A 27,199-nucleotide genomic window follows, 5' to 3' on the forward strand; every position below is an offset into this window, starting at 1 on the left:
GCTTATACTTGGGATTATTTTTTAGGCGTTGGGCTAGCAACCTGTCACTATATAAGCTGAATCTCAGTTCCATCATTTAGCCATTTCGCTAATCGTAGCGTCAGTCAGTATTTTCGAGATTTTGTCTCAGTCCACACCATATGAACGTTATAGATATGATACCTAATCTACATACAAACACGAAATACACTCACACACTGATCACGAAATCTCAAAAACTAGTGAGCTAATAAAGATGAAATTGGGCAGGAAGATAGATTGTAACTAAGAGATGTCGTCTAAGAAAGGATTTTGGGATATTCCCGCGGGAACGGTATACAACGGGGCTTCTCATTATACGCGGACGGAGCCGCGGCCGCTCCCTTGTGTATGTAATGTATGTTTAATAGATAACCTCGAAGTAACCAGCCTATTCTAACCACAAAACAATGCGTATTCCCTAATAACACATCAGTGACTGACTCACTGACGCGAAGTGAAGTAATGAGTCGAAGCCATCACGCCGGCGAGGTCGTGTCTAGGAAAATTACAGGAAAACAATGGGTAAGTCGATTTTTTTTATTAATAACTAGGTTCTGTCGCTCTTGCATGATATTTTTTATGGGCGAGTTGAAATAGCTATGATATATATGTATATCCCTACTTCCTTGCTTATATTATAAATCCGAAAGTAACTCTGTTAGTCTGTAACGCTTTCACGCCTAAACCACTGAATCGATTTTAATGAATTGTGGAACATAGATAGAGTTAACCATGGGAACATAGGATGAACATATGCTTGCATTGTTAGGCCTAAGACCTGCAGTCGATCAATTAGGCTGTAAAAGAAGAAAAAGAAACATAAAAAAGAATATTGAATAGAGACGGGATAACCCCGAGCTAGAAAAGAAAAAAAATAAAAAAAAGACTAGGTACCTACATACATATTTATTATGCTAAATATTAAATTTTCAGGGAATTTGACTTTCATCTTGTGCGTGGCGGTTGCTATGGCGATCGTCGGTGAGACTGGTGAGACAATACACTGTTAATCATACAATCACGTCTTTATCCCTTACGAGGCAGGCAGAGCCAACATTCTCGAAAATCTGACCTGTCAGACTTTCGAAATTCAAATTGATGGTATCTAGATTCAAATTTAACCCATCGCCAAAACAGAATCTTAAGTTTATATACTGCAGAGGGAGCGATGATTCCGCCAGACTTGGTGTCATGCCTGGGTAACCGCGGCTCTGACAGTGATGAGTCGAAGGTTGTATGTATGCTCCAATCCGTGAAATCTTTGCTGTGATAGGCCTGGTGAGTGACATTTTGTGAAATCGCCACAAACTGTTCCTAATTATCGCAACGTGGACTCTTAACCTATATCATTTAAAATTTGACTCAGACTGATCATTATAATTTGATGCTCTTCCTATCAATATAAACTTTTCATTCAGCTACAAAAATCGAAATTATTAGGTACTTCATCTTAATTATATTGATTTATATGATCACCACACACTACGTATCTTATTTTACTTACTGTGAACTAATTCGACAATGTATATATTAACAGCTGTCAATGTACTACTAAAACTCGTCTACATTTTTCCCTAAATTCTCCTTCTTCTTACAGTGGTTCCTCTTATCCTGGAAGTTGGTCGTCAGCTCCGAAAATTCTTCACATTTCCTCGTCGTAAACATCTGTCCAAAGACGGAGAAACCTCGTTCAAAGTATCCCAACCCTGGTTTTTTGCCGCGAACAACGTTTTCTGTTTATATTTCGCCCACCACGATGAATTGGAGCAATTGATTTCGGTATTTTCATTGTGCTTTGTCACTCACTCTCATTTTTCGTACAAAACTTATCTTGTTGTCTCACTTACTGTCATCTTTTTAGTATTAAACTTGTCGTGTTGTCTCATTCACTCTGATTAACCGTATTAATGTCAAAAGAAGCGCGAAATGTTATGTCTGCTTGTGTGCATTTTAGGCTTTTTGGTGTTGTGATCTGTTATATTATATTTTTTTATAAAATTACATACATACATACATACATATAATCACGTCTATATCCCCTGCGGGGTAGACAGAGCCAACAGTCTTGTAAAGACTAATAGGCCACGTTCAGCTGTTTGGCTTTAAGATGGCATTGGGATTCAAATAGTGACAGGTTGCTAGCCCATCGCCTAAAAGAAGAAAATTTTAAAAAAATTTATATAGTTTATGTAATTTAAAAATTTTATAAAATTTATGCAACTAAACTAATTTTCTGATCAGCGTGGTTAAAGTTACACATTCGGTTGTCTAAATGTAAAGATTCCTAACACGGTTCAATCAATTCCATCTACCTGAACAATTCCTTCGTATATTCTCTACAGTAATGGCTCTATCTAATATAAGGAATGAAAACACGTGATATCTATGGTCATTAAAGATTTTATATCTAGGCGTACCTACCTAATATTTTCATTCAAAACGTATGTAGTTTTTAACTCAAAATTAAGTCGATGATCCATAGTCAAAGCCGGTTTTAAGTTTAATGTAGTCGGACTTCTTAACAAAATCATCCAATGAACTTCTCAGCTGAAATATTTTAAAGCGATATATTTACGTATAACTTTTATCTCCTGACTGCTAACAAAACATATTTTTGTAACACTAACAAAATTTACGAGCCACTTATTACACTAATTAACGCATATTCGCTATGTGTTACCTCGAAACTGTAAACAAGTGTTAATTTACTTGAGTGTAGGTACTCTACGTTATGCGTTAAATTACTTCGATATAAAAATGTTGTGCCTTTTATGGAATATCTAGCCATTGTTTTGATATTGTTTGCGGACGACCTCTGTAGCATACTTAATGGTTATGCATACATACATACATATACAATACACACGGTCACGTCTATATCCCTTGCGGGGTAGGCAGAGCCAACAGTCTTGAAAAAACTGAATGGCCACGTCCAGCTATTTGGCTTAATGATAGAATGATTCAAATAGCGAGACGTTGCTAACCTATCGCTTAAAAAAGAATCCCAAGTTTGTTATCCCTAAGTCGCCTTTTACGACATCCATGGGAAAGAGATGGAGTAGTCCTATTCTTTTTTGTATTGGTGCCGGGAACCACACGGCACTATATTATACAGTTATGGTATTATGGTATGGTTATATTTTGTATTCTGTCAGTTTAACGCGGCATTCAATCCAATAGTCATAAGATTGGCTCTGTCTACACGGTTAGAGATAAACGCGTCATGTTTGTTAGTCGCTTTATGAAGCTGGAACCAGTAGTATAATATCTGTGTGTGTTAACTTCGTAAAATCATCTAAATACGGTATACTTACTTTATTATAGATGATTATACATATAACTTTGGTCATCGGCTCAGGCCATCTAAGAAGAACTGTATATGTACCTCTCCGTATTCCATAGGTATGCAATATTTCATGAAGATCAGTCCAGTGGTTTTGAAGTCAAAGACGGAAAAATAAATGCACTTTCGCATTTAATACATACAAACTATCTTAATATTACAAACAGTTTTTAACTTTGTTTGTAAAGGCTAATTTTCGGAAATACTGAACTGCACTGTACCTACATTATCTGAAGATGTTATAAGTTATGTTTTTACCTACTGCATACTTACAATTCCAGGAAACGGTCCTACATCCTTCAAATTGCCACGATCCGTGCAAGATTCTTTCGCCATTCAACCCCATTCATAAATCTCATCGTACAAGCTCGCCAATTTAGGGTATCGTTGACCTGACCTTTCCCGAGAACACCCCAATACGTTCGTCTAGGCCTCCCTTTCTTAGATTCCCATTCACAATATCCTTACTATATTAATTATATATTATCCACTCCATCTCTCTCCCATGGATGTCGTAAAAGGCGACTAAGGGATATGCTTGTAAACTTGCGATTCTTTTTTTTAGGCGATGGGCTAGCAACCTGTCACTATTTGAATCTAAATTCTATCATTAAGCCAAACAGCTGAACGTGGCCTGTCAGTCATTTCAAGACTGTTGGCTCTGTCTACCCCGCATGGGATATACATAGATGGGATTATATGTATGTATGTATGTTATTCAATTGTAATTTTACAAATTCCAGCTTGCAGCCGCTGTCCGCCCCGCTCCAAGGTCCCCGGCTATAAACAGACCTGCACAGGGGACTACGACTGCCGGCACGGCATGGTCTGCTGCCCCAACTGGTCCAACACTAAAAGCTGCGTCTACCCCGCCCCTTACGCCGCCAAAACCTTCGGTACAGGGAGCGTGACCAAATATGTTTATATCGGCTACGTCCAAGGTATTTAGTTCTCAAAATCCTTTAAATTTTTGCAGCTGGTAGATAACATAATGACTCGGTATTCTGCCCCGACTGGTTCAAAACAAAATGCTGCGTCTACCCCGCCCCTTATGCCGCTGGCAAAACCTTCAGTTCTGGGAGACTGACCAAATATTTTTATATTGGCTACGTCCGCGTTATTTTATATCTTTAGATATGACATATAGGCTCTGGGTCATTGGCTATCAAGATCAACATGGCTGGTGTGTTGGTACGCTTTAAAACAAGATCCTCATTAAACAGTTATGTGGTTAAAATAAATAAAACAATTTTATGCATATATATTGAAAATCAAGCTTTTACCCCGGGGGGAGGAGGCAGAGACTACATATTTTCAATTGCCACGAACCCTGTATACTTACTTCTCTCGCTTCATCCACGTTTGTAACGCTTATTTTCATATGAGGTCAAAATTATGATGATTAATATTTTTACCATTATTCTAACTGACTTACTCTTCACCTACTTTCAGGGATCAGGAAATACTGCGACGGCATGAAATGCATGCCGTATCACGTTTGCAAACCTGACTATACAAGACGATTGACATGCCAGCTTCCCTAAGGAATGTTCGATAGATTCATGACTCTAAAATCAAGGATCTAAACTTAAGAAAATAGACTGGTCTAATTTATTTTCCACTTCAGTTAAATGACTACTGAGTGTGCATTGATTTGTGTCATTTTCCTTATATAAGTAGGTATTTATGAATGTTAAATAAGGTGATTTGTACAATATAACATATCTTAGAAAGATGCTTTATGCTTTTATGTTAGTACTTACAAATTCAATTAGAGAATTCAAAATCTCATATACTTACAGGTTTTCTAATAAGTACTTAACTGTTTTACCTAGATTAATATCACGTTTTGACCAGAAACTGTTAGAATTGAATAATTACCTACTATATTACAAATACCTAAATAATAATACAAATATTACCAAAGTTTAGTTTAGTAATTATTTACATATACATAGGTATTATTGTCTGCAAATAAAGGTTAATTATTTAAATTATCGTACTTAACATTTTTTATTTCGTTACAGAATATTTTTTTTCCTTTTAATTGTACATGATCTAAGTTTATTTTCAACAAACATATCAAGAAGGAAAAGAATAAAAAAAGTAGTAAACAGAAACCCAACTTAAATTCTCTCTCTCTCAAATCTCTTATCAAAAATAAGTACTTATTTAATTGTGTACCTACCAAAGTAGTGTCATTGAAATAGTAAAAAGTATTTACCAAACTAGCTATATTGCTTTATGATAATCAATATGTGCGTGAGTCGAATTTCATTGAAGTCGATCCAACACTTTATTCGTTACCAACAAGAATAGAAATTATGGATATAAAAACATGTAGGATCAATTACCCTTCTACATGTTATTATTCTACGGATCCAACAAACCAGTACTGTCGCCAATAGAGAGTATAGTCGATAGTTTTCTTTGGGCAGAGGGCAGTGAGCACACGCCCTCCGCGGTGATTGCAGCCCGCGGCCACGCGATCATTTATTTTTAATCTGTGTTTGGCGGCAAAATTTGTGATGTGACCATAAACAATAATATTGTTTTTTAAAGGTTTAATGCATGTTTCTTTTTTAAATCCCTGGGTGTACATGAGTTTAAACATCGAATGTTTTTCAAATTCAATTTTATTTTGTTTTAAGTTTTCCTTTCCTGAAATAAACAATGAAATGAATATAAAATTTGATTTCAAATGTTTTTAGACAACTACGATACAAAACTAGGTATAGAAAATATAGGTAAGTCAAAAAACTATTCAAAATATAGGTTTGTAACAAAATAGCATATTTTTTTTAAATTGCTGTTCGCTTAATGAAATCTTCTTTAAAATATTTTGTAAAATTGTAGAAATCCAAGATTTAAACATTAATAAATAACATACCTTCCACGTGAGAAATAAAATTATAATATAATTCTACGCTTAACTTTCTATTCACATCATTTATTTTTATCATTTTCATTCACACCAAGTAACTTCTGAAATGAGAATTCAATCTGTCAATTAAAATGCCTTATAGATTATGTATAGTTTTGAAGTAAATACCTATCTAGTGGAAATATAATAATTGGAAAACTCCGCTCGCTTGTTGCATCTGAATAAGTTATCAGCTGATATCGACCACCGCTTGCAGGCTCATTTTGATGTCAAAACGTCATACCACGTAGTCAATAACCATTGAAATTGACATCTCTATTCCTGGCCTTTGAAATATGCTAGGCAAAATAAAATAAGAGTTTAATTTGTTAGCAAAATACATAAGTTACATACTGTATAAACATAAGATCATTTTTCCTAAATTTAAAAAAAAAAAATACAATAATATATAAGGTTCATCTAATGATCATGCTACGTTCGTAGCGGAAGAAATTATCTCTACGAAACTCGTAGCACGGCCGAAGAAATTTTTAACTACGAGAGGCGTAGCGTAACCTTTCGCTACGCTACGCTAAGCTTTAATTACGACCATCCTACTGTCGTACAGGATCAACTGTGTCCAACGGACTTATTCCCTCTACGAATGTCGTAGCCAAGTCGTGTACTCTACTACTGCCTACTACATTCAAAAATTCAAAATTTTTATTCATTACTATAGGATACTATATATCGCTTAATAATTGTCAAAACGTATGGTTGAACAACATTGGTTGACGTCAAATAAATAACTTAAAAACTAAGTTTACTGCCGCTTCCAAGGCGTCAGTGCAGAAGAAGCGGTAACAAACTGCACTGCAGCATTTTCTTCAACAACGTCAACTTCACAATATTAATTAAACTTAGAATAGAATGTGGACGAGAGAATACATTGGTCAGATTTATATATTTATGAGATTTCATATTGAAAAATATATATATATATATATATATATAGATTTATATATTTATGAGATTTCATATTGAAAAATATATATATATATATATATATATATATATATATATATATATATATATATATATATTTTTCAATATGAAATCTCATAAATATATAAATCTGACCAATGTATTCTCTCGTCCACATTCTATTCTAAGTTTAATTAATATTGTGAAGTTGACGTTGTTGAAGAAAATGCTGCAGTGCAGTTTGTTACCGCTTCTTCTGCACTGACGCCTTGGAAGCGGCAGTAAACTTAGTTTTTAAGTTATTTATTTGACGTCAACCAATGTTGTTCAACCATACGTTTTGACAATTATTAAGCGATATATAGTATCCTATAGTAATGAATAAAAATTTTGAATTTTTGAATGTAGTAGGCAGTAGTAGAGTACACGACTTGGCTACGACATTCGTAGAGGGAATAAGTCCGTTGGACACAGTTGATCCTGTACGACAGTAGGATGGTCGTAATTAAAGCTTAGCGTAGCGTAGCGAAAGGTTACGCTACGCCTCTCGTAGTTAAAAATTTCTTCGGCCGTGCTACGAGTTTCGTAATATATATATATATATATATATATATATATATATATATATATATATATATATTATGGATTGCCAATTTTAAAAAGATTTATGAAAAGACATTAAACCATTAAAGGCGCGATAAGCGTTCCTCTGCAACAGTCGTAGCGTAACCGTAGAGTTACTCTATGATCTATACTCCTGGAGATTTCCCTTATTAATTAAGATCTGATAATGAGAATGTGGAAAACATAAGGCAACACTTCAATTTGATGCCCAGCAAATGTATTCCTTTTTTTAAATTTCCTAACGTATTTTGATTTTTTTGTCTGTTACTTATTGTTTATGTTGTTTATTGTTTATGATAAAATCATGTTAACTAACGTGTATCAACCTAGTAGCAGTTTCAGTAGGTATTTACTTGTAAACACTTTGTGTCATTACACGTAAATGATTAAAATGATTAGGTGACTTATGCAGGCGTTAAAAACCTTAGGTCAAGGTGGCATATTCACACCTATATAGATAGATAAAATTATGCCTTCTTTCCGGAGGGGTAGACAGAGACTACATCTTTTCACTTGCCACGATCCTTGCCCACTTCATTGGCTTCAATTACATTTATAACTCTCTTCATACAAGCTCTACCTACAGTGTAGAGCTTGTATGAAGATAAAGTTAAAGTCTACAAGTAGGTGTAGACTCTACACCTACTTACAACTCTTTTTAATATGTAGTTATATTAACTACTCTGTCCTATAGATCTATTAAATTCTTTACAACTTATACAAAAAATACTGGCTTCCCAATGCTTTTTTAACAACTACTACCTAAGTAACTATTTTCTACACTATCAATCCATCTGTTTTATAAGTTCTTACAATGTATTAAAATGCTTAGCTTCTTTGGGAAGAAACATACCAAAAACTGCTTCAAATCCGACACAAATGAATGAAGTCTTGAAGTTATTTAATTTTAAAATCAGATTTAAAAGTATACCAATTACTTTATTGTCGTGTCTAGTTAAAATGTTGCTAACAACTTCTTTAATCGATACTTTGCATCGTTTATCGATCTTGGCAGTAAAGTATCATTATTCGTAATTCTTTTATGAGTTGATCTAATTAAGTACGTGTACACCGCTGTTGCTATCGATTCCGCCTATAACTTATTAAGACCAATAGAAATTTTAAAGGACAAAAATTATTCTATTTTTGTCATTAAAATTTCTTTATTTAAATCTTGCCGTCAAGATTTAAATAAAGATTCTCTTTTATTTTAAATTTTCTTATATTCGTAATAAATGAAAGAAAATGTTGAATAAATAATTAATTCCAACGAATGTCATAATATAAGGAATTAAGAAGTCGAGGCATTACTTTCAAGTACTAAACAAATTCTGCCGCTAACACCCCAAAATAATGTCAAACAAACAATGAACGGGGATGGAGTCGCGGGCGAGCCCCGTCCGATATGGGAGCGTCTGGGATGCGCGCGCGGCGTGTGTGCGCGGCTGTGCAGGCGCAGGGTGCGCAGGAGAGTGGCGCCGGAGCACGCCGCGGTCAACGGGAAGACTTCCGCAAGGTAAGATTTAAATTCAAAATTAATTTACATTCTCTTTTTCTAACCTATGCACCTTGCGATTTTCTCTCTCCATTTGGTCCGGTTTTCGGTATCCTCAGTTAAAATAATTGGTCTTTGATGAGACATTTTAATCATAATAAGGCAAGAATTAAACATTAATGAATTAATTACATAAGGTATACACTACGGTACCACGGAGAATCGGGACCTTGTATCGCGCAAGGTTTCATACCGAAACCATTAAAATATAAAATAAATAAATAAATAAATATATACGGGACAAATTACACAGATTGAGTTAGCCTCGAAGTAAGTTTGACACTTGTGTTACGAGATACTAACTCAACGATACTATATTTTATAATAAATACTTATATAGATAAACATCCAAAACCCAGGCCAATCAGAAAAAGTTCTTTTCTCATCATGCCCTGGCCGGGATTCGAACCCGGGACCCCCGGTGTCACAGGCAAGCGTACTACCGCTGCGCCACAGAGGCCGTCAAATTATTTGGTCTTAATATAAATAAACCTTGCCTTTACATATCGTCTCACGTCACGCTACGCAGCCGCAAGAAGTTTTTTTGAGCAACTACAAGGTAACGTGTGAGCTTGTAAGCTCAGTCACTTGTTTTGATCAAACTTTCAGATAATTATAATTAGGTCAGTACGGGTCAAGCTAAACCTTTGAAGTGTTAAGGTGTTTGTTGAAATGTAAGTCAGTTATCACGTCGTATTGTAACTGTTTTGTTGATTGACCTCTATAGAATGAAAAAAATAAATATTTATAAATAAATGGTATATGTTTAGCTAGCTAGTTACCTTGGATGTTTAAAAACAAATACTTCGTGTTATTAGGATAGTAGTTCCTATGATAATAGTCTACAATAGTTACCTCTGAGGCCTCCTAAAAGTAGACTTTCAGTAACCTACGCTTAAACATCAGAATAATTTTATATAGTAAAAAATTAGAAAAATAATATTTTCTCGATTTCTATGGCAGCCCAAATTTTTCTATTCAAAAATTTACTATTCCTACTATAAATGCGAAAATTGTGTGTTTTGTTACTTTTTCATGCAAAAATACTGAACGGATTTTCATGAAACTTTATATATTTTAGACAGTGGAATAAGAAAAAAGTGGAAGAGATTTTAAGCGGACAAAGTCAAGCAACAGGGTAGACTCTGGAAACCCGCGTTAATTTTTGCCTTAACGGATGACGTATCAGCTGTAGCTTGGTTCAGTTCAAAGGGCAGGGACGCTATCACTATATGCCATATACATAGGCCTTCTAATAAATAAATAATACGTACGCATGTATGGCTATTAGGACAGACAGATGGTCGATAGATAGAGTATTAAATATTCTATGCTTTCCTCTTTGATGTGTACGTATCTATTATTAACTTATAAAAGGTCATTAATCTAATAATATTGTTTGAAAAATTGAATCTATTATTGGATTTAATGACTTAGTTTACGTGCTCATACATACATATGAATATAGTCACGTCTATTATCTCTTGCGGGGTAGAACAGTTTAGCAAAGACTGAAAGGCCACGATCAGCTGTATAATGAAAAAAATCATATTTTTGGTGAAAAACCCCTAAAAGGGGTGCCTTTTAGGGGTTTAATTTTGAGAAATCCTTTTTTATCTCAGCACTACGTGATAATATATAAGCTGCCGTCCAAATTTCGATGGACTGATGATCTGGTAAAGTCCTCGGGGAAACGTTGGATGCAGGTCGCCTCCTACAGAGCAAAGTGGAAGTCATTTGGGGGAGGACTACATTCAGCAGTGGACGTTTCATCTACGGCTGAAATGATGATGACCAAATTTCAAGTTTGCTTCTAAGATTTGATATATTCTTACTATGCACATAATATATATTTACCATGCACCAAACTCTCTAATAACAAATTATCATTATAACGGTCGCTGTACCCACAAAATATAAACAAAGGCATTAAAACAAAACTGTATTGCCCGCAGTCCTATAATTTTACATTATTTGTTGGGGTGCGGAATATGGCGCAATGAAATGACATAGACCTAATAGACTTAGGTAGGTATGTTAAATGCAGAAATACTTAATGCATGCAATACAGAAAAATGCGCCTTGTATAAAAATAAAACATATCTAGGTACGTTTTTACGCTTTACGTTAATAAGGAGTATTTCACATTCTCTTCTAATTGACTTTGTATTGAGGATAATTTTAGTTTTTCTTCTAGGTATTTCATTTGAACATCACCTAAGTATAAGTTTACAATAAGTTCTATGGGTTATAATTTATGTGCAATATACGATATTCTACTATTATCTATATATCTTTATTATCTCAATGTAGGAATATAAAATATTTGAATTAGTAATCTTTAAGAATAAAAATCCTTAAAAAATAAAAATAATCTTGTAAATACATTTTCCCCTTGAGGTAGGTATTTTAACCAAACAGTAAATGTCTAATGTGGAAAATTTGAAAAAAAAAATCAAAAAAAAATATGCTTATGTTTAATTTTTTTTAACCCGCTCCGCTCGTCCCTTATACCACATTTTGTCATCTGGCAATAAAAACACGCAACTCTTCGCGTGACAACCTTTTTGTACGTAATACAAAATACGACAGGGACGTAGCAAGGGGTTGCAAGTGCACAACTCTTTGTGTTGTTCGTAACCATTCTCTTTTGGAATAATACATTTCAACGATAAAAGCGATAAAGGCCCCTTTTAACCGCCTTCAAAAATAAATATATATGTTTGTCCGCTATTATCTCGCGTTTCGCTGAACCGATTTTGATGCGGTTTTCAGGAAAGTGTTTGTTACACTTAGGAGAATATTGAAGAAATTTAACCGACTTCAAAAACAAAATAATCTTTTGATTAAGTAGGTATCTACATCACGGTTAGTCGACTCATTGAAAATGATAGGCTTTAATTTGCTCTTTACATCTTTTAAAATGACTTTTTATAATGTTATAAATAAATAAAATTATGTAATGAATACTTTTGTGATCCATGTCAGTTCTCTCATTTCTCCTCTTAAGGTAAAATGCAAACTGAATCCAGCGAGACACGTGTCAAAAAAAGAAATGACAACACCATTCGCCAACTTATATTTTTCAAAATAGGTACAACCTTAATCCTTCACTGTATAATTTATAAATTGTAAATATGGAACGTTGGAACACGCAGTGGTTTAAAATTAAGAAAAATATAGGTCACTTTGGTTTCTGGACGGAAATGGCTATTAATAATAATGTGTCGCGTTGCTTTGCCGCGATTTACTTAACTATTTTCACGTCACGAATATATTTGAATGGTTGTAAATTATTTTTATTGGGTAAAATGGCGCCAATTTCGAAATAAACAGTATAAATCCCAAAAGTTTGTGTTAATTAATATAACAGTAGATTAAAATATTAAAATACAAAAGTAATTATGCTTTAAAATGTTTAAATTTTATTGTTAAATTTTATTGTAAGTAACGGTAATAAAACAAAGTTTGTAACTTTACAAGAAATACCTGTGCCAACAAGATATTATAATTTATAATATAATGTGTATGCAGGGTACACACGAGTACCTAATCGATTTCATGTTTAATCTTATCCCTCTATATGCCCTAAGCATGAAACTGTAAACTATATTGCACTGCAACCGCTATATGGAATAACTTACATGGCTAAGGATTTGAATATAAAATTAACCAGGTCTATATTTAGTTACACGTGATGTTTTCTATTCCAAGCACTTCTTGGTTACAATGAATTATTCACAAGAATATATAAATATTGCGTCAAGTACAAAGTTGCAATAAACTATACCTACAGCATATAATGGAAAGGGGGTATAATGCGTACAGGATCGAATCGGCTCATAAAATCGAACTATAATTACCAACTGTGTGGTGAATCTGTAAAAAAATTGATTTCACATATGGCGATCAACCTTAGATTAAAAATAAAGCGATCAGCTGATAATTATTTTCGAATTTTTATTATGTTCAATTTTATTACTAGTCCAATCTTTTATTACGTCTACCTTGTTTTTATTGATGGCTTTTAAAGGTACATTATGAGATACACTTAGGTAACAATCAATAATTAGGTGATACAAAACAGAAGTAACAAAACAAAGAGTTGGCAGTGCATACCTAAGTTCATCAGGTACCTACTTATTGAAAAAAAAACACAATTTAAGTTATGTGTTTGATACGTTCGGAACGAATGAAAACTTGTATATGGCTTTTTTTTATAATTTATCGAAGATATAGCTTAATAGTTTATGAATGAGTGACTGTCAACTTGTAAAAAAAGTACTTATACTGTGTTGATTTTGAATAAATTAAATAAAAGAAAAGATACATACATAATTACAAAATAACTAAAGGACAGATAAATCACCGCTGTCAATATTTGTGTCACGTCAAATTGTAACGATAATGTCATTTACTGATTACAGCCAGATATATTAATAATGTTTTCATAGCCAAGAAATGGACGGCATAGCCGACAATCGACAAGTCACACTTAAAACTAACTCCGTGTAGTATCACTGGGTGTAAATCGCAAAAACGTCAATTAGAAAGGTTAAAAACGATACATATTTTTGCATTACAAGTATAGGTCAATACAGTTTGGCGAAGTAAATAGGAGCAAAGTTTTGAAACTAATTCAAGGGCACCCTTTTTTTCTTTCACTATCTGAATCTCAATTCCATCTTTGACCATCCAGCTAACATGGTCTTCAGCCTTTTTGAGACTGTTCGCTTTCTCTAACTCATTTATCATGTAGGGCATCCTTCAGCCTGCTATGTTAATCGGTAGTGCCGTATGATTCCTTTCCCGGAATATTTGAACTCGTATAGGATCGCCCGAGGGCTCAATAGAAATTTAAAATGTCTATTTCTATGGGTCACTCTAAGTAGTTCTCGCCAGTCGATGTCATAAAAGGTAACTTAGGCAATAAGCACTGATCCGATGTGCAAACCGCCAGGTATGATGATGACTAGAAGCAAAAAAGGCTATAAAATACGCGAACGAATCCGCAGACACCATACATATCATCAATATGTAAAGTACCCAGTACACGTATCGTGCTTGTAAGCAGTTACGTACTAATAGCTTTCATTGTTAAAGGATTATCTGACGTCACGGTGCTGCTCCAAGTATTTATTTTGGTATTTTTAGTAGGCGTACTATAGTTTGGTCATAGAACTAATAGGCTTTGTTATAGAAGTGACTTTCGGTCTAGACTTCCACCAGAGAGAAGATCGTCCGCCAGGCTAGATGTTTAAAGTATCCGCGGCGTCGAGAATGTTCAGTCGGAGGTTATATTTATACTTCAATCCGTGGAAACTTTGCTTGCGCGATTTAGACTCTATATGGACATGCACGATCACTGGATAAAACTGGGAAGTAAAGATTTAAACGAAAAGCATTGAATCCCGCTGAACGTACACAATCTCGTTAATAGGCGAATCTAAAGATATTGGAAGTCATCTTAAGACTCCTGTGGCAACATCACCAACGTCAGCCAATCACAGCGAAGAACGATACGTTTTCAACCAATAGCAGCGAAGAGTCTTCATTGTGCAAGCAAAGTTTCTGCGGATTGATATCAACCTCGTCAGAGCCGCCTTAATTCCCCTGACAACACCCAGCCTTGCGAAAGAACTCTTATGGTAGCTGTCGAGCCCGAGTTATCGCTCCTGCTTTATATCCCAATCACAAGTTAAAATTTTGTTAGCCTTCAAAGCATTTTTAAGCTTTATCACACATATAGTAAAGGTGCCAAGTATATACAGTACAAGCAGTTTAGTTGCGTGCTATCAAAGTTATTACTGACACTTGGGCCCCGTCGTCAACCATCACCTTAATTGTTTTACGGTCGGCAAAAACCTGTATTCTTTTGAATAATATTTATTCTCATTCTACTGAAGTGTGATGTTATGCCTGGGGAACCGCGGCTCGACGATGTTGTGTCGAAGGTTGTATATATGGTAAAATCCGTGAAATCTTTGTTTGCGCGATTTAGACTTTTCGATGTTTTGATTTATGTTTTTGTGACTTGTGGCGTAGAGATGTCGCTACATACACATACTTAAAATCACACCTCCTACCTGGAAAGGGCAGCGACTACATCTTTCCACTTGCCACGATCTCTGCATGCTTCTTTCGCTTCATCACATCTATAACTCACTTTATGCAAAGTTTTAAACAAAAAATAAATATACTCTATAAAATTTTATGCACAATATGCTGTCGGTATAAAACTAATGTTTGTTTTGTTTTTGTTTACTTTAATGTTTTTACTTTCGTTCATTTACTGGCACAGTATAAAAAGAGCCTCCAAATGCAAACCACTACCCTTTAATGTATTTTGTATGTTGATTGCGTAATTATCCGTTCCTTTAACTGTGAATCGCTTTGTTATAAAAATAGTGAATTAACTATTGTTACTTCATTGCAATGATGAACAAAGACAGGCGCAAGTCTAGTATTAATTTCGTGAATTTTCGCCGGTTTCATTTTCTTGACAGGTAAGTTGGCTACATGTGTTCTAGGAATAGTGATCTGAAATCATTATCATCATACTGTTGTGAGACTAAGTTGCGTCCTGGCTTCTCTGAAGAAGAGTCTGGTTTACGTCTGTGACCACCTGTGACTTCCGTCTGACCATTGCAGGGAAACCTAATTTATATTGTTTTATGGTATATACTGGTACATTTCCAGTTGCTAGAATGTGTAGATTCCACACGATGTTTAATGTGTTTTTTTCCTCCGCCGTAAAAGCATCGGTTAGCACTCAAACTAATGTACATAACTCAGAGAAGAGTCGTTGGTACATGACCGCGGTTAGAACTAAAATAAAAATTCCTAATAGCTGTTTCAGTCTTTATCATTATCAGGATGATATTAAATAATGACTGGGTGTCAATTGCCATATTTAATATCTGATAAGGATCGATAGATCTTCAAAGCCAGATCGACGTGCTCAAAATGCTGGCCAAAAAACATTTCTTTTTTTTTATTTGTTTCCAAAGAGCTTGGCAGAGTTTAAAAAAAAAAATTATTGCAGAAGTCGGGAGTCCCGCCGCCGCATCAACCACCCCCCTCCGGCCCTGTACAGCTCGCTGGGAGAGCGTCTCCGCACGAGCACCCCTGAGGCGCTGCAGTGTGCTTTGTTCTGTGGTGGAAACAGGTGCCAGTATGAATTACCACCAAAAGCACCGGCCGCTATACAAGGGCTGTATTCTAGTTGGTGAGTACTTGGTACCGTGTAATTAAAGTTATTTAAATTTATCGTAACAGGCGACTAAGGGAATAAGAACGTTCATATACTGTAAGATCTTTGTTGGTCTGGCTGGTAGGAAGAAAAAAACATAAAGTTAGTGTGTGCGTAATCTTAATCCCCGCGCAGATTGTGGAAGTCATTTGACGTCATTCACATCATTTACATTAATCATAATTTTCCTTTGCCATATACTAATATTATAAAGCTGAAGAGTTAGTTTGGTTGTTTGTTTGTTTGAACGCGCTAATCTCAGGAACTACTGGTTCGAATTAAAAATTATTTTAGTGTCGAATAGACCATTTATCGAGGAAGGCTTTAGGATATACTATATATCATTACGCTGCAACTATTAGGAGCGAGGAATTAATGGAAAATGTGAAAAAAAATCGGGGAAAATTATTCTTCAGGGCTTCAATGATGCGCATAACAACTATTCCACGCGGACGAAGTCGCGGGAAAAGCTAGTAAACAATATAATGATTTATAAACCAGTACCTGTGCAACTGAGCGGTGTTCCGTGACCGTCAGAAAATCCATAATAAATATTTAAAACAAATCCATAATAAAAATTAATGGTATAAGTAGTATATATATGTGGCCTTTTACTATTAATTGATTAGTAGGTCTCAATATAACCTTTACCAGTAACAACCGTGGCCTTTTGTTTCTACGAGCACGCGTACCCGGCGTACACCTCATTAATTATTCTTTAATTTACTTCTTCGTAAAAATACTACATTTTCCATTTACTCATAACTGTAAATGTGATTTTACGAATACGTTTTTCCATTATTAAGTAACCTCTTTTGTACAAAATGGTAAAAATATTGCTACACAATATAAAAAAAAAATATATTTCGGGCTGATTCCTAAAAGAGCCTTAATGCTTTAATCCTGTAGATACTCCTTGGTTTAAGTCCCGGTTAAATGTTGCCACTATAAAGAGGAGCTTTTGACCACGGATCCTGAATTGGGTTAGGCAGGTTTTCATACGAAGCGACTCCCACCTGACCATCCGCATTGCACGGAACTTCATATTTGATCATTTACCCATTCAATGGCCTAAATGTGCATAGGTTTCCTCGCGATTTCCCTCACCGTAAGAGCATCAGTAAGCACTCAAACTAATGTAAGTAATATTCAATGAAGCGCGCGGCAAACAATCATACCTGCATAAAACAACCTCCCGTAATGTCACCCACTGCATGCGGCCTTCTTGAATAAAATATGTTAAACTGCTTGTTCGCGTGACTTGCTTCCTTATTATAATTAGAAAGCATTTCTTTTCCAATGCAGACTCGTAATTATCTGAATGCAAGTTGCTTGCATGCGTGCTTTCTAGTGGAAGTTCCATGTTAGTTAAATAGAGCTCATTATAAGTTAAATTCATAAAAGGACATTCATATCATCTATTTAGAAGGTCGTTCCTACATTAAGTCTACATAACTCCGCCTTAAAAAAGTTTTATCATTATCCAAAATGTCCCAGAAAGGTGAGAATGTAACCGAGACTGACAGCAGGAGGAAGTAGAATGTCTATGGTAAAGAAAATAACTGTGGATATAGAAGTGAGGATGTTATCAGGACTAAAGCTAGAAGAAAAGAGAATTAATCTATAAAAATAATGAATAATAAATCAAAGCTTGGTTGCCGGTAGAGTAAGATCGTTGAAATTTCCCACGATTCCCGCGGGAAAAGAAGGTAAAGGGATATTTCGTTTTATGAGAGCGGAGCCGCTGGCGCTCTCTTTTCAAGGCATAATATTAAGTATTCCATCTATTAATAACATTGTACATGTAGTGTATTGTATGTAATAGCATATTAAATGCTGTATTTTAGGAACAGCAATTCCATATGACAGCTACAAAAATACGATAAGAAGAAGAAGAAGGTAGTTCTATGATCTGCCAACAATATACATTTGTCTTACTGTCAAACCATAGCGCGATTTAAATTTAATTAGCTCCATCTTGCGACATTTTAGGTTAAAACGCCTCGTCTGAAACTGAAAATCTCAAAGTAGAGCACAGTGCCGTTCCGTAAGCGAAAAGGTAGTCTTTGTCGTCTAGTTCACATCCATAACTCTCTTCATGCAAGCAGTCGTGTCAGCGGGCGTGAGTCCTGCTCACAATACATTTCATTGTTGAGAACATACCAAATATCACGTCTATAGATAGGGTAGACAGAGCCAACAGACTTAAAAAAAACTTAAAGGCCACGTTCAGCATTGTTGAGAAAAATATCTTTAATTCCATATATCAATTGAAATTGAAATAATGATTTCCTATTTATTTAAAACTTTATTGAACCTTAAAGGTAAAAGTAAGCCTAATAGGTGAACTTCATGCTAATAGCATTCTCTACGAGTCAACTTTTAGAAAATAGCAAACAGATAAATGATATTTATTTAGAAGATAGATATGGAATTACTTCAATTCACATGAACGTGACATGACGTTTGATCCAGGATCACAGATGACATCCTGGCGATGGCGCGGCCCAGCACCGCCAGCATTGCGGCCAGGAACATCATACAGCAGTTCCACAGGTAATATAAACTTGTTATTGCTTAACTTGTATGCTAACATTGCTAACACTCGTACAAACGTAATAATGTCAACTGTTCTACACATATACACATGCATACATATGGTCACGTCTATATCCCTTGCGGGGAGACAGAGCCAACAGTCTTTTAAGTCTTACACCTGTTCTAATTTAGCAGATTTTCGTATTACGGTTCCTGGGCGACCCGTGTTTTTTTAACTGCTTCTAATGACATCAGAAAAACAATTATCGTAGACATTATTTCAACGTATCTTGATCAAATTAAGGATGTCCTGGCAAAGGGTCAGGTCAAGAGAAGCCGAGCTTGCAAGAAGAGAGTTATGAATGTGTATGAGGCGAAGGAAGTATGCAGAGATCGTGGCAAGTGGAAAGATGTAGTCTTTGCCTACCCCTCCGGAAAAAAGACGTGATTTTATGTATGTATGTGTATCATATAGAGAAAAGCAATTTTACAAATATTGCTCGTTTTGATAGTATAGAATAGATTAGCTATTAATCCTATAAAACCTATTTGAAGCAAATAAACCTGAGGCTCTGAGATTTTAGTTTTTAAAAACAACCACCCACCACCTTAGCTATGAATCATTGTCGAGGGACAATGATGTGCCGACGCTGCTTATTCCAAGAGTGATTTAAATAATGCGATATCTTTTCAAAGCTTTGAAATAATCAATTGCACAATAATACTTCCTTTTTCAATTTCGTAAGGCACAATTTTTTTTAAGAAAAACATTGTTCATCAACCTTGTTATGCGTTCGGATACATACATACATACATACATAAAATCACGCCTCTTTCCCGGAGGGGTAGGCAGAGACTACCTCTTTCCACTTGCCACGATCTCTGCATACTTCTTTCGCTTCGTCCACATTCATAACTCTCTTCATACAAGCTCGGCGGTTTCGGTTCGGATACATAAATAAAAATACGAATTGTTTCAGTTGGGGTATCAGAACGGTGATCAACCTTCAGACGCCGGGCGAGCATGCTAGCTGTGGCCCTCCGCTCTCCAAATCAGGCTTCACATACGATCCCAATGTGTTTATGGCTAATGATAGTAAGTAGGATGAATGAAGCGAAGGAAGTATGCAGAGATCGTGGCAAGTGGAAAGAGGTAGTCTCTGCCTACCCCTCCGGGAAAGAGGCGTGATTCCCTTAATTTAAAGCAGCCCTCGTAGCATGGCATGCGCGACGCCGTTTTAATCGCGCGAATAAATATCGCTCTATAAACATTATATAAATGGTCTTTTCAATACAAAAATAATTTTTCAATTCAAACCAGTAGGTAGTTCCTGAAATTAGCGTGTTCAAACAAACAAACTCTTCAGCTTTATAATATCAGTCTTCTTCTTGCGTCGTAAACCTCATTACTGAGGGTCGTGAACTATCTCAGTAAAGATAGTTATAAAAAAATAACACTTATTTCGATGAATAGAACACAAACACAGACAATCGGTTACGATAGATTTCGGGAAATTCCCACGGGAGCAAAGACCCTTTTTAATACATAGTTGTAATTACGTTGTAATTATGTTGTAATTACCAGTTTACTACTACAACTTCGCGTGGCCTGACTACGGAGAAGCGAGCCTCAGCGGGCTGGTCGACATGGCTAAAGTTTTGTCCTTCGCTATTCAGGAGGGAAGAGTTGCTATCCACTGTCACGCAGGTAATTTAATGTTTGTTTGTTTGTTTGTTTGTAATATCTTTATTGCATAGAAATTTACACAGTAACAAGAAAAATAGTACATAGTTAAAAAAGAAAACAAATCCCTTGCAATGGCGGACTTATCCCATGAAGGGATCTCTTCCAGTCAAGAATGTGTACCTATATTCAATTACAGGTTTAGGCCGAACCGGCGTGCTAATAGCCTGCTACCTAGTTTACTCTCTCCGTGTGCGAGCCAACGACGCCATCCGTCTCGTGAGGAAGAAACGTCCCAGGTCCGTCCAGACCTCGGGCCAGATCCTCTGCGTCCAACAGTTTGAGCATTACCTCCTGCCGCAGACTGTCATGTTCAGCTCCAAGTAAGTCTACTTCTTTCTCCATCATCGTATATCTGATAAAAAAGGAACGTCGGCAGATCTCAGATCTCAAAAGTTTGAACATTACCTCCTGTCACAGACTTTTTCGTCTTTAGTCCATTCGGTACTCAGAATTGGAGCACATTTTCGCAACTTGACAATCGTCCTTGATGTTAATTCTTCCGTTATTACCCGGCTCTTTATAACATCCACAGGACGCCAATGGTGCAGTGAAATTTAAGAATTATTTAGCCAGGCTAGGTGTGATGCCTGGGGAACCGCGCGACAGACAATGTTGAGTCGGAGGTTGTATTTATGCTCCAAAGCGTGAAATCTTTTTAATCGCGATTTAGACACTTCGCTGCTATTGGCTGAGCGCGTCATTTTCTTCGTTATGATTGACATTAGTAATGTCGCCACAAACCTGATTCATAACTTTTATTTTATCAATTTTAGGGAGCCAATAATGCTTACGAAAGACCACAAAACAGCTGAGTTTACGCTCCGTCAACATTTGTACCGGCAGAAGGCAACCTTACATGGCCTTGAAGAGAGAGCTTTTAAAGAGATTCCTAAGGTAAACAAATAAATATTTTTTTTTTATCCCCGGGAGCGAAGCTGATTCTGGCAATAGTTAGATCGGTTTTTTGGAAAGAGATGCGGATTCCTTGGTTTCTTTAGGGTTGTAAAGGTGGAACGACTCTGTCTCATGGTGTGGACTAAATGACAAAAGCACATAACTAGTCCAAGTATACGGAGAAGTACTGAGTATTCGGAATTTTCTGAAAAGCCACACCATAACAAACAAGTTTGACCGTAAACGAGGTGTAATCGAATCTAGTTTGGTTAAATATTGGTTTCCAAAAAACGTAACTGGTATATATTTCCGCGGATAAGAATTATTGATATCTCTAATCCTTTTTTAAACAAAGTTCATAACTTTCAGATTGTATACAGCATCTGCGAGCGTCTACTGAAACTGTCTGGTTGTACCACCAGCGTGGGCTTGGACTTCCGAGTGAGGAACCGACCTTTTTACAAGTCCTTCCTCGTGTACCGACTGAAACAGACGAGGAAACCCGAGCCTTCCACGCCAGATGAAGTTCCTGAAGGTACCTTTAGGGGAATAGGTGGATAGGCTGTCGTCAACCCAGATTTTAATAAAAGACCAGCTATCAATGGATTGAATGAATTGAACTACGTTCCATTTTAAGAACACTGTTCTGCAAATTAAAGACTCTTTATATTATCCAGCCTGGATGTTAGGCCAAATCGTTTGCTCAAATGAGGTTAATAGGTAGACACTTCTGCTTTTCAATACCTCCCTCTTACTTTTTCTGCTTTTTAAAAGAATAGACTTTATTTTATAGTTTCTTTATAGTAGAATTAAACATATTTCCTTATGATCAGTCATTAAATATAATAAAGCAAGCAAAAATTTATCTCATCCATCCATGAATAGACCATATAGTTTGCTTGGGCAAAAGCTATGTCGCAAAATCAACGTTAATGATAAGTCCATAGTTTCAGAGCCCGTGGCCACACTGCCGATGGTGGAATGGCGGGATCCAGTGGAGGAGGACATCGACCGCAGCCTGGAGGCCGTCAGCAGGATCACCGGCAGCTCCTGTAACAACGGCGCCATTCCCGCCATACACGTGTATGAGGTAAGAGTTTCATATCTTGTTCATCATCATCTGAGCATGTTCCCAATTGGATCCTCGTTAGTATTGCTTTAATGTCATAAGTTGACCAAATTCATGAGATAAAAACTGGGCCCGCGACTTCGTCCGCGTGGAATAGTTATTTTGGGCATCATTTAAGCCCCCAAGGATAAATAATTTTCCCCGTTTTTTTCACATTTTCTTTTATTTCTTCGCTCCTAATAGTTGCAGCGTGATGTTATATAGCCTAAAGCCTTCCTCGATAAATGGTCTATTCAACGCAAAATAATTTTTCAATTCGAACCAGTAGTTCCTGAGATTAGGTCGGTGGAGTTAAGTGGACCTTCTGTTCATCTCTTTTCTCGATAATTTTTTTTACTAGCTGATACTTATGTTGTTTTTGCGTTTTTGCTTTATTTGATCAAAATATTTTTTTTTCTTGGTCTTCCTCTCTTTCTCTTAATTTTTCCTTCTACAATAGTTTAAATAAATCGTCATGTCGGATTAAATGGCCTATCATTTTCCCTATTCTATTTTCTATCGTTTTTAAAAAATGTTTTTTTTTTCTCTTCTCTAGAATTCTTCGTGATTCTTTCCATCCTACTTATTTTCTCCATTCTTCTCCAGCACCACATCACAAATTCTTCTATCTTTTCACTGAATTCATTCATTCTGAATTCGTGACGTTCAAGCTTCAAATTTATCTCCACCTTCCCCATAAAACAGAACGAAACTAAGACAAACGGAGGCCTATTAGGTTGTGAATAGAATAGAATAGATTTATTTTCAAAATTGGATACAAGGTATCACTTATTGGCGTCACATAACTAAAATCTAATTATAACTACTACCGCTTCCAAAGCGCATGTGTAGAAGAAGCTGCGGAACAAACTACACTGCAGCATTTTCATCGGACGTCAATTTACAAATAAATATAGATCTCTTAAATCTAAATCGTGGACGAATGCACATTGTCTACCTACATTAAAAAACATGAATGAATGTATGTGATTTATTTTTGTAATGGTGCCGTGTGGTTCCTGGCACCATTACAAAAAAGAATAGGACCACTCCATCTCTTTCCCATGGATGTCGTAAAAGGCGACTAAGGGATAGGTTTATAAACTTAGGATTCCTCTTTTAGGCGATGGGCTAGCAACCTGTCACTATTTGAATCTCAGTTCTATAATTAAGCCAAATAGCTAAACGTGGCCATTCAGTCTTTTCAAGACTGTTGGCTCTGTCTACCCCGCAAGGGATATAGACGTGACCATATGTATGTATGTATGTATGTGATGAAGAATATGTGAGTTTTACTAGGCATTCGTGGTCGACCACCGCAGTCTTCCAGAGGAGCGGCAGACGTACATGAAGCAGCTGCGCACGGACATCAACCAGAGGAGGGAGGCCATCGCCAGGATCGACGAAGAGGTATTACATCCCTTCACCTTCTTCCTATATAAAGTCAACGTGCATTTACCTAGCTATGATAAGAAATTCATATCGGTTTAAACGTAAAAAGATGGCTTTTACGAGAACTCAACACAGAAATTTGGAGAATACGAGTACATTTTTACATACATACCTATAGGAAAATAGGCGTGATACATAAAATCACGCCTATTTTCCTCTTTCTTTTTTCTTTTTACATACATACCTATACCTATACATAATAAAGTCTATATCCCTTGCGGAGCAGATAGACCCAATAGTCTTGAAATAACTAAACGCCTCGTTCAGCTGTATGGCTTAATCATGGAATTGAAATTCAAATAGTGACAGGTTGCTAGACTTAAAATGGGAATGAGGGAATCCCACTAACCTTTCCCTCATTCCCATTTTACGACATCCATAAGCATCCATGAGAAAGATATGGAACAGTCCTATTCTAAAGTTCCGAGAACCACACGGCATTGGAAAATTTTATAATCTTTAAAATCTACCTACCTATTCCTTAATCATAGAAAGTAAATAATTTGACTAATGTCGGACAAATACATGAGGATGGACGTTGGATGGCAAGCGCGACGTCGTTTTTATCGCGCGGTAAACTATAGCTGTCTCGCTTTTTATTATGACATAAAACGGGACAGCGATAGTTATTCGCGCGATAAAACGGCATCGCGCGTGCCATACTAAGGTCTGGTCGACTTCAACAGAACAAGGTAGAAATCATTTGGGAAGGCCTACGTTCAACAATGGATATAGGTATATACGGGACAAATTAGGTACACTGATTGAGTTAGCCTCGAAGTAAGTTCTGAAATATTGATGACGATGAGGTGAATTTAATTTGACACCGGTGTCAGTTTCAGTTGTCAAGATAACCTCTCCAACTTTCAGGAGGACCCAGCAGTATTGTCGTGGTTGCTATGCGAGTGGCTGGAGGGCCTGAAGACGCCCGTGCTGAACCGCGACGACCTCTCATCCATCGTGGGGCGGGGGCAGAACGTGGAAGCTTGTCTGGTGGCTTTGAAAATGGTATCCTTATACCCACCCATGACATACACATACATATAGTCACGTTGTTGTCTATTAAACTTACTTTTTTTTATAAATTGTGAGACCCGGTACTAATAGAAAAAAGAATAGGACCACTCCATCTCTTTCCCATGGATGTCGTAAAAGGCAACTAAGGGATAGGCTTACAAACTTGGGATTCTTTTTAAGGCGATGGGCTAGCAACCTGTCACTATTTGATGGAATCGCAATTCTATCATTAAGCTAAATAGCTGAACGTGGCCATTCAGTCTTTTAGAGACTATTGGCTCTGTCTACCCCGCAAGGGATATAGACGTGGCCATATGTATGTATGTGTATCTATGTTTTTTATAATACAAAACGTCAAACGTAATGACGTTGTCGATGTGGTTTTTCAGTAAAATTGAATCAGTCACAATATAGTAAATACCTACACACTAAATCGTGGTTGCGGGTAGACAGAGCGAACAGTCTTGAAACGACTGAAAAGCCACGTTCAGCTGTATAGCTTATTCATGGAACTGAGATTCAGATAGTGACAGTTTGTTAGCCTAAGTGAAAGTTTATAAGCCTATCCCTTAGTCGGCTTTTACGACGTTCATGGGAAAGATATAGAGTGGTTCTATTCTATTCCAGTGTCAAAAACCATATGTCATCATAACCTTAAGTCGTCATAAGGTAAAATGTTGTCGTCGTTTGTCATCATAAATCAACAAAATGAATAAAAATCGACCCCTCAGCCGCAAATAACAAGGAGGCCCAACCCCACGACCACGCACAATTGATATCATCGTATGATTGAAGAATAGGTTCTATGGTTGATGAAGATTGTGGATCATAAAAGAAAGTCTGGAACGGTTCGATTTGCGGTTAGGTCATGGCGGAGAATAATCGTTTGCAGATACCAAAGATTAACACTAGTCTATGATAGGTACCATAAAGTTTGGTTAATCCCAAAAGGGAAACCATTTACTTATTTTCCTAGGTCAACTTAATTAAATGAAAAAAAAATCCATGTATACATACTTATTTTAATTTACACAAATTACTGCAGTAAATCATAAGAGCGGCTACAGCACATATCCATGATTTCATACTATGATATCATCATAATGTTTGTACAAGCTTATTTTTTTTTTCAGGAAGACGCAATGCTCCTTGAGTACCTACTACGCTTCGTGACTCGCTTACGCCCTCTAGCGGCGACTAAGAAAATTGATATTCTGAAACGTCTGATCGCTTCTCTCACCCACCAGACCGTGTTGGTCTGCGGACGATGTCTTCCAACCCGTAAGGACTTCTCCAGACTTCGCGACGGAACCTGCAGTCAAGTCGTAAATTTTTTCCTAAGGACGATAGTGGAACTCCAAAAAGATATGTTGAAAGCGGGTAAAGACGATTCCGATGTGGTTGTACCGATAAGGAGGTTTAAAATAAAGGCTTGGAAATGATTGACGTTTTTTTTTTCGGAAAATAGTAAATAGCTAAGTCAGGGTAAACTAAAGTCACTAGTAGTTTTGTGCTAGTAGTGCTATTTTCTGAAGTTACCAATTTGGAAAAGTCTTCATGGTCCTTGGATTCTTGTTCGATTATTATAAATATGGCCTCCTTGACTCCTTAGATTATTATAATGGACTAAAGTCGCTACTCTACAACAGATGGCGCTTAATTTTTTTTTCAGTGAGGTTAAAGAAATTAGGGTGTTGAAAATACCTATGTAGTACATAAAATTAAATAATCAATTCATTACAGGTCATTGATTATAATATTTATTGGTAAAAATCGTGTAAGAAACTGATAATTATTTCGT

At 36.3% G+C, this 27,199-nt stretch overlaps 2 protein-coding genes across 2 annotated transcripts; both read left to right on the forward strand.

Annotated features, from left to right (window-relative positions):
* The first annotated feature begins 440 nt into the window (after nucleotides 1-440).
* Nucleotides 441-5,338, forward strand: LOC106135897 (waprin-Thr1). The gene is made up of 4 exons (XM_013336299.2): nucleotides 441-543; nucleotides 955-1,011; nucleotides 4,108-4,305; nucleotides 4,817-5,338. Exons 1-4 carry the CDS (start codon nucleotides 540-542, stop codon nucleotides 4,906-4,908), a joined length of 351 nt encoding a protein of 116 aa, XP_013191753.1. The 5' UTR covers nucleotides 441-539; the 3' UTR covers nucleotides 4,909-5,338.
* A 3,859-nt stretch (nucleotides 5,339-9,197) lies between these two features.
* Nucleotides 9,198-26,840, forward strand: LOC106135803 (protein tyrosine phosphatase domain-containing protein 1). The gene is made up of 12 exons (XM_060951201.1): nucleotides 9,198-9,351; nucleotides 16,436-16,618; nucleotides 19,118-19,198; nucleotides 20,161-20,276; nucleotides 20,766-20,888; nucleotides 21,064-21,247; nucleotides 21,701-21,821; nucleotides 22,191-22,356; nucleotides 22,769-22,911; nucleotides 24,229-24,339; nucleotides 25,252-25,389; nucleotides 26,532-26,840. The coding sequence occupies exons 1-12, from the start codon at nucleotides 9,203-9,205 to the stop codon at nucleotides 26,838-26,840; spliced, it is 1,824 nt and encodes a 607-aa protein (XP_060807184.1). The 5' UTR covers nucleotides 9,198-9,202.
* The last annotated feature ends 359 nt before the right edge of the window (nucleotides 26,841-27,199 follow it).

The sequence above is a fragment of the Amyelois transitella genome, chromosome 24 (assembly GCF_032362555.1).
Source record: "Amyelois transitella isolate CPQ chromosome 24, ilAmyTran1.1, whole genome shotgun sequence".
Taxonomy (NCBI): domain Eukaryota; kingdom Metazoa; phylum Arthropoda; class Insecta; order Lepidoptera; family Pyralidae; genus Amyelois; species Amyelois transitella.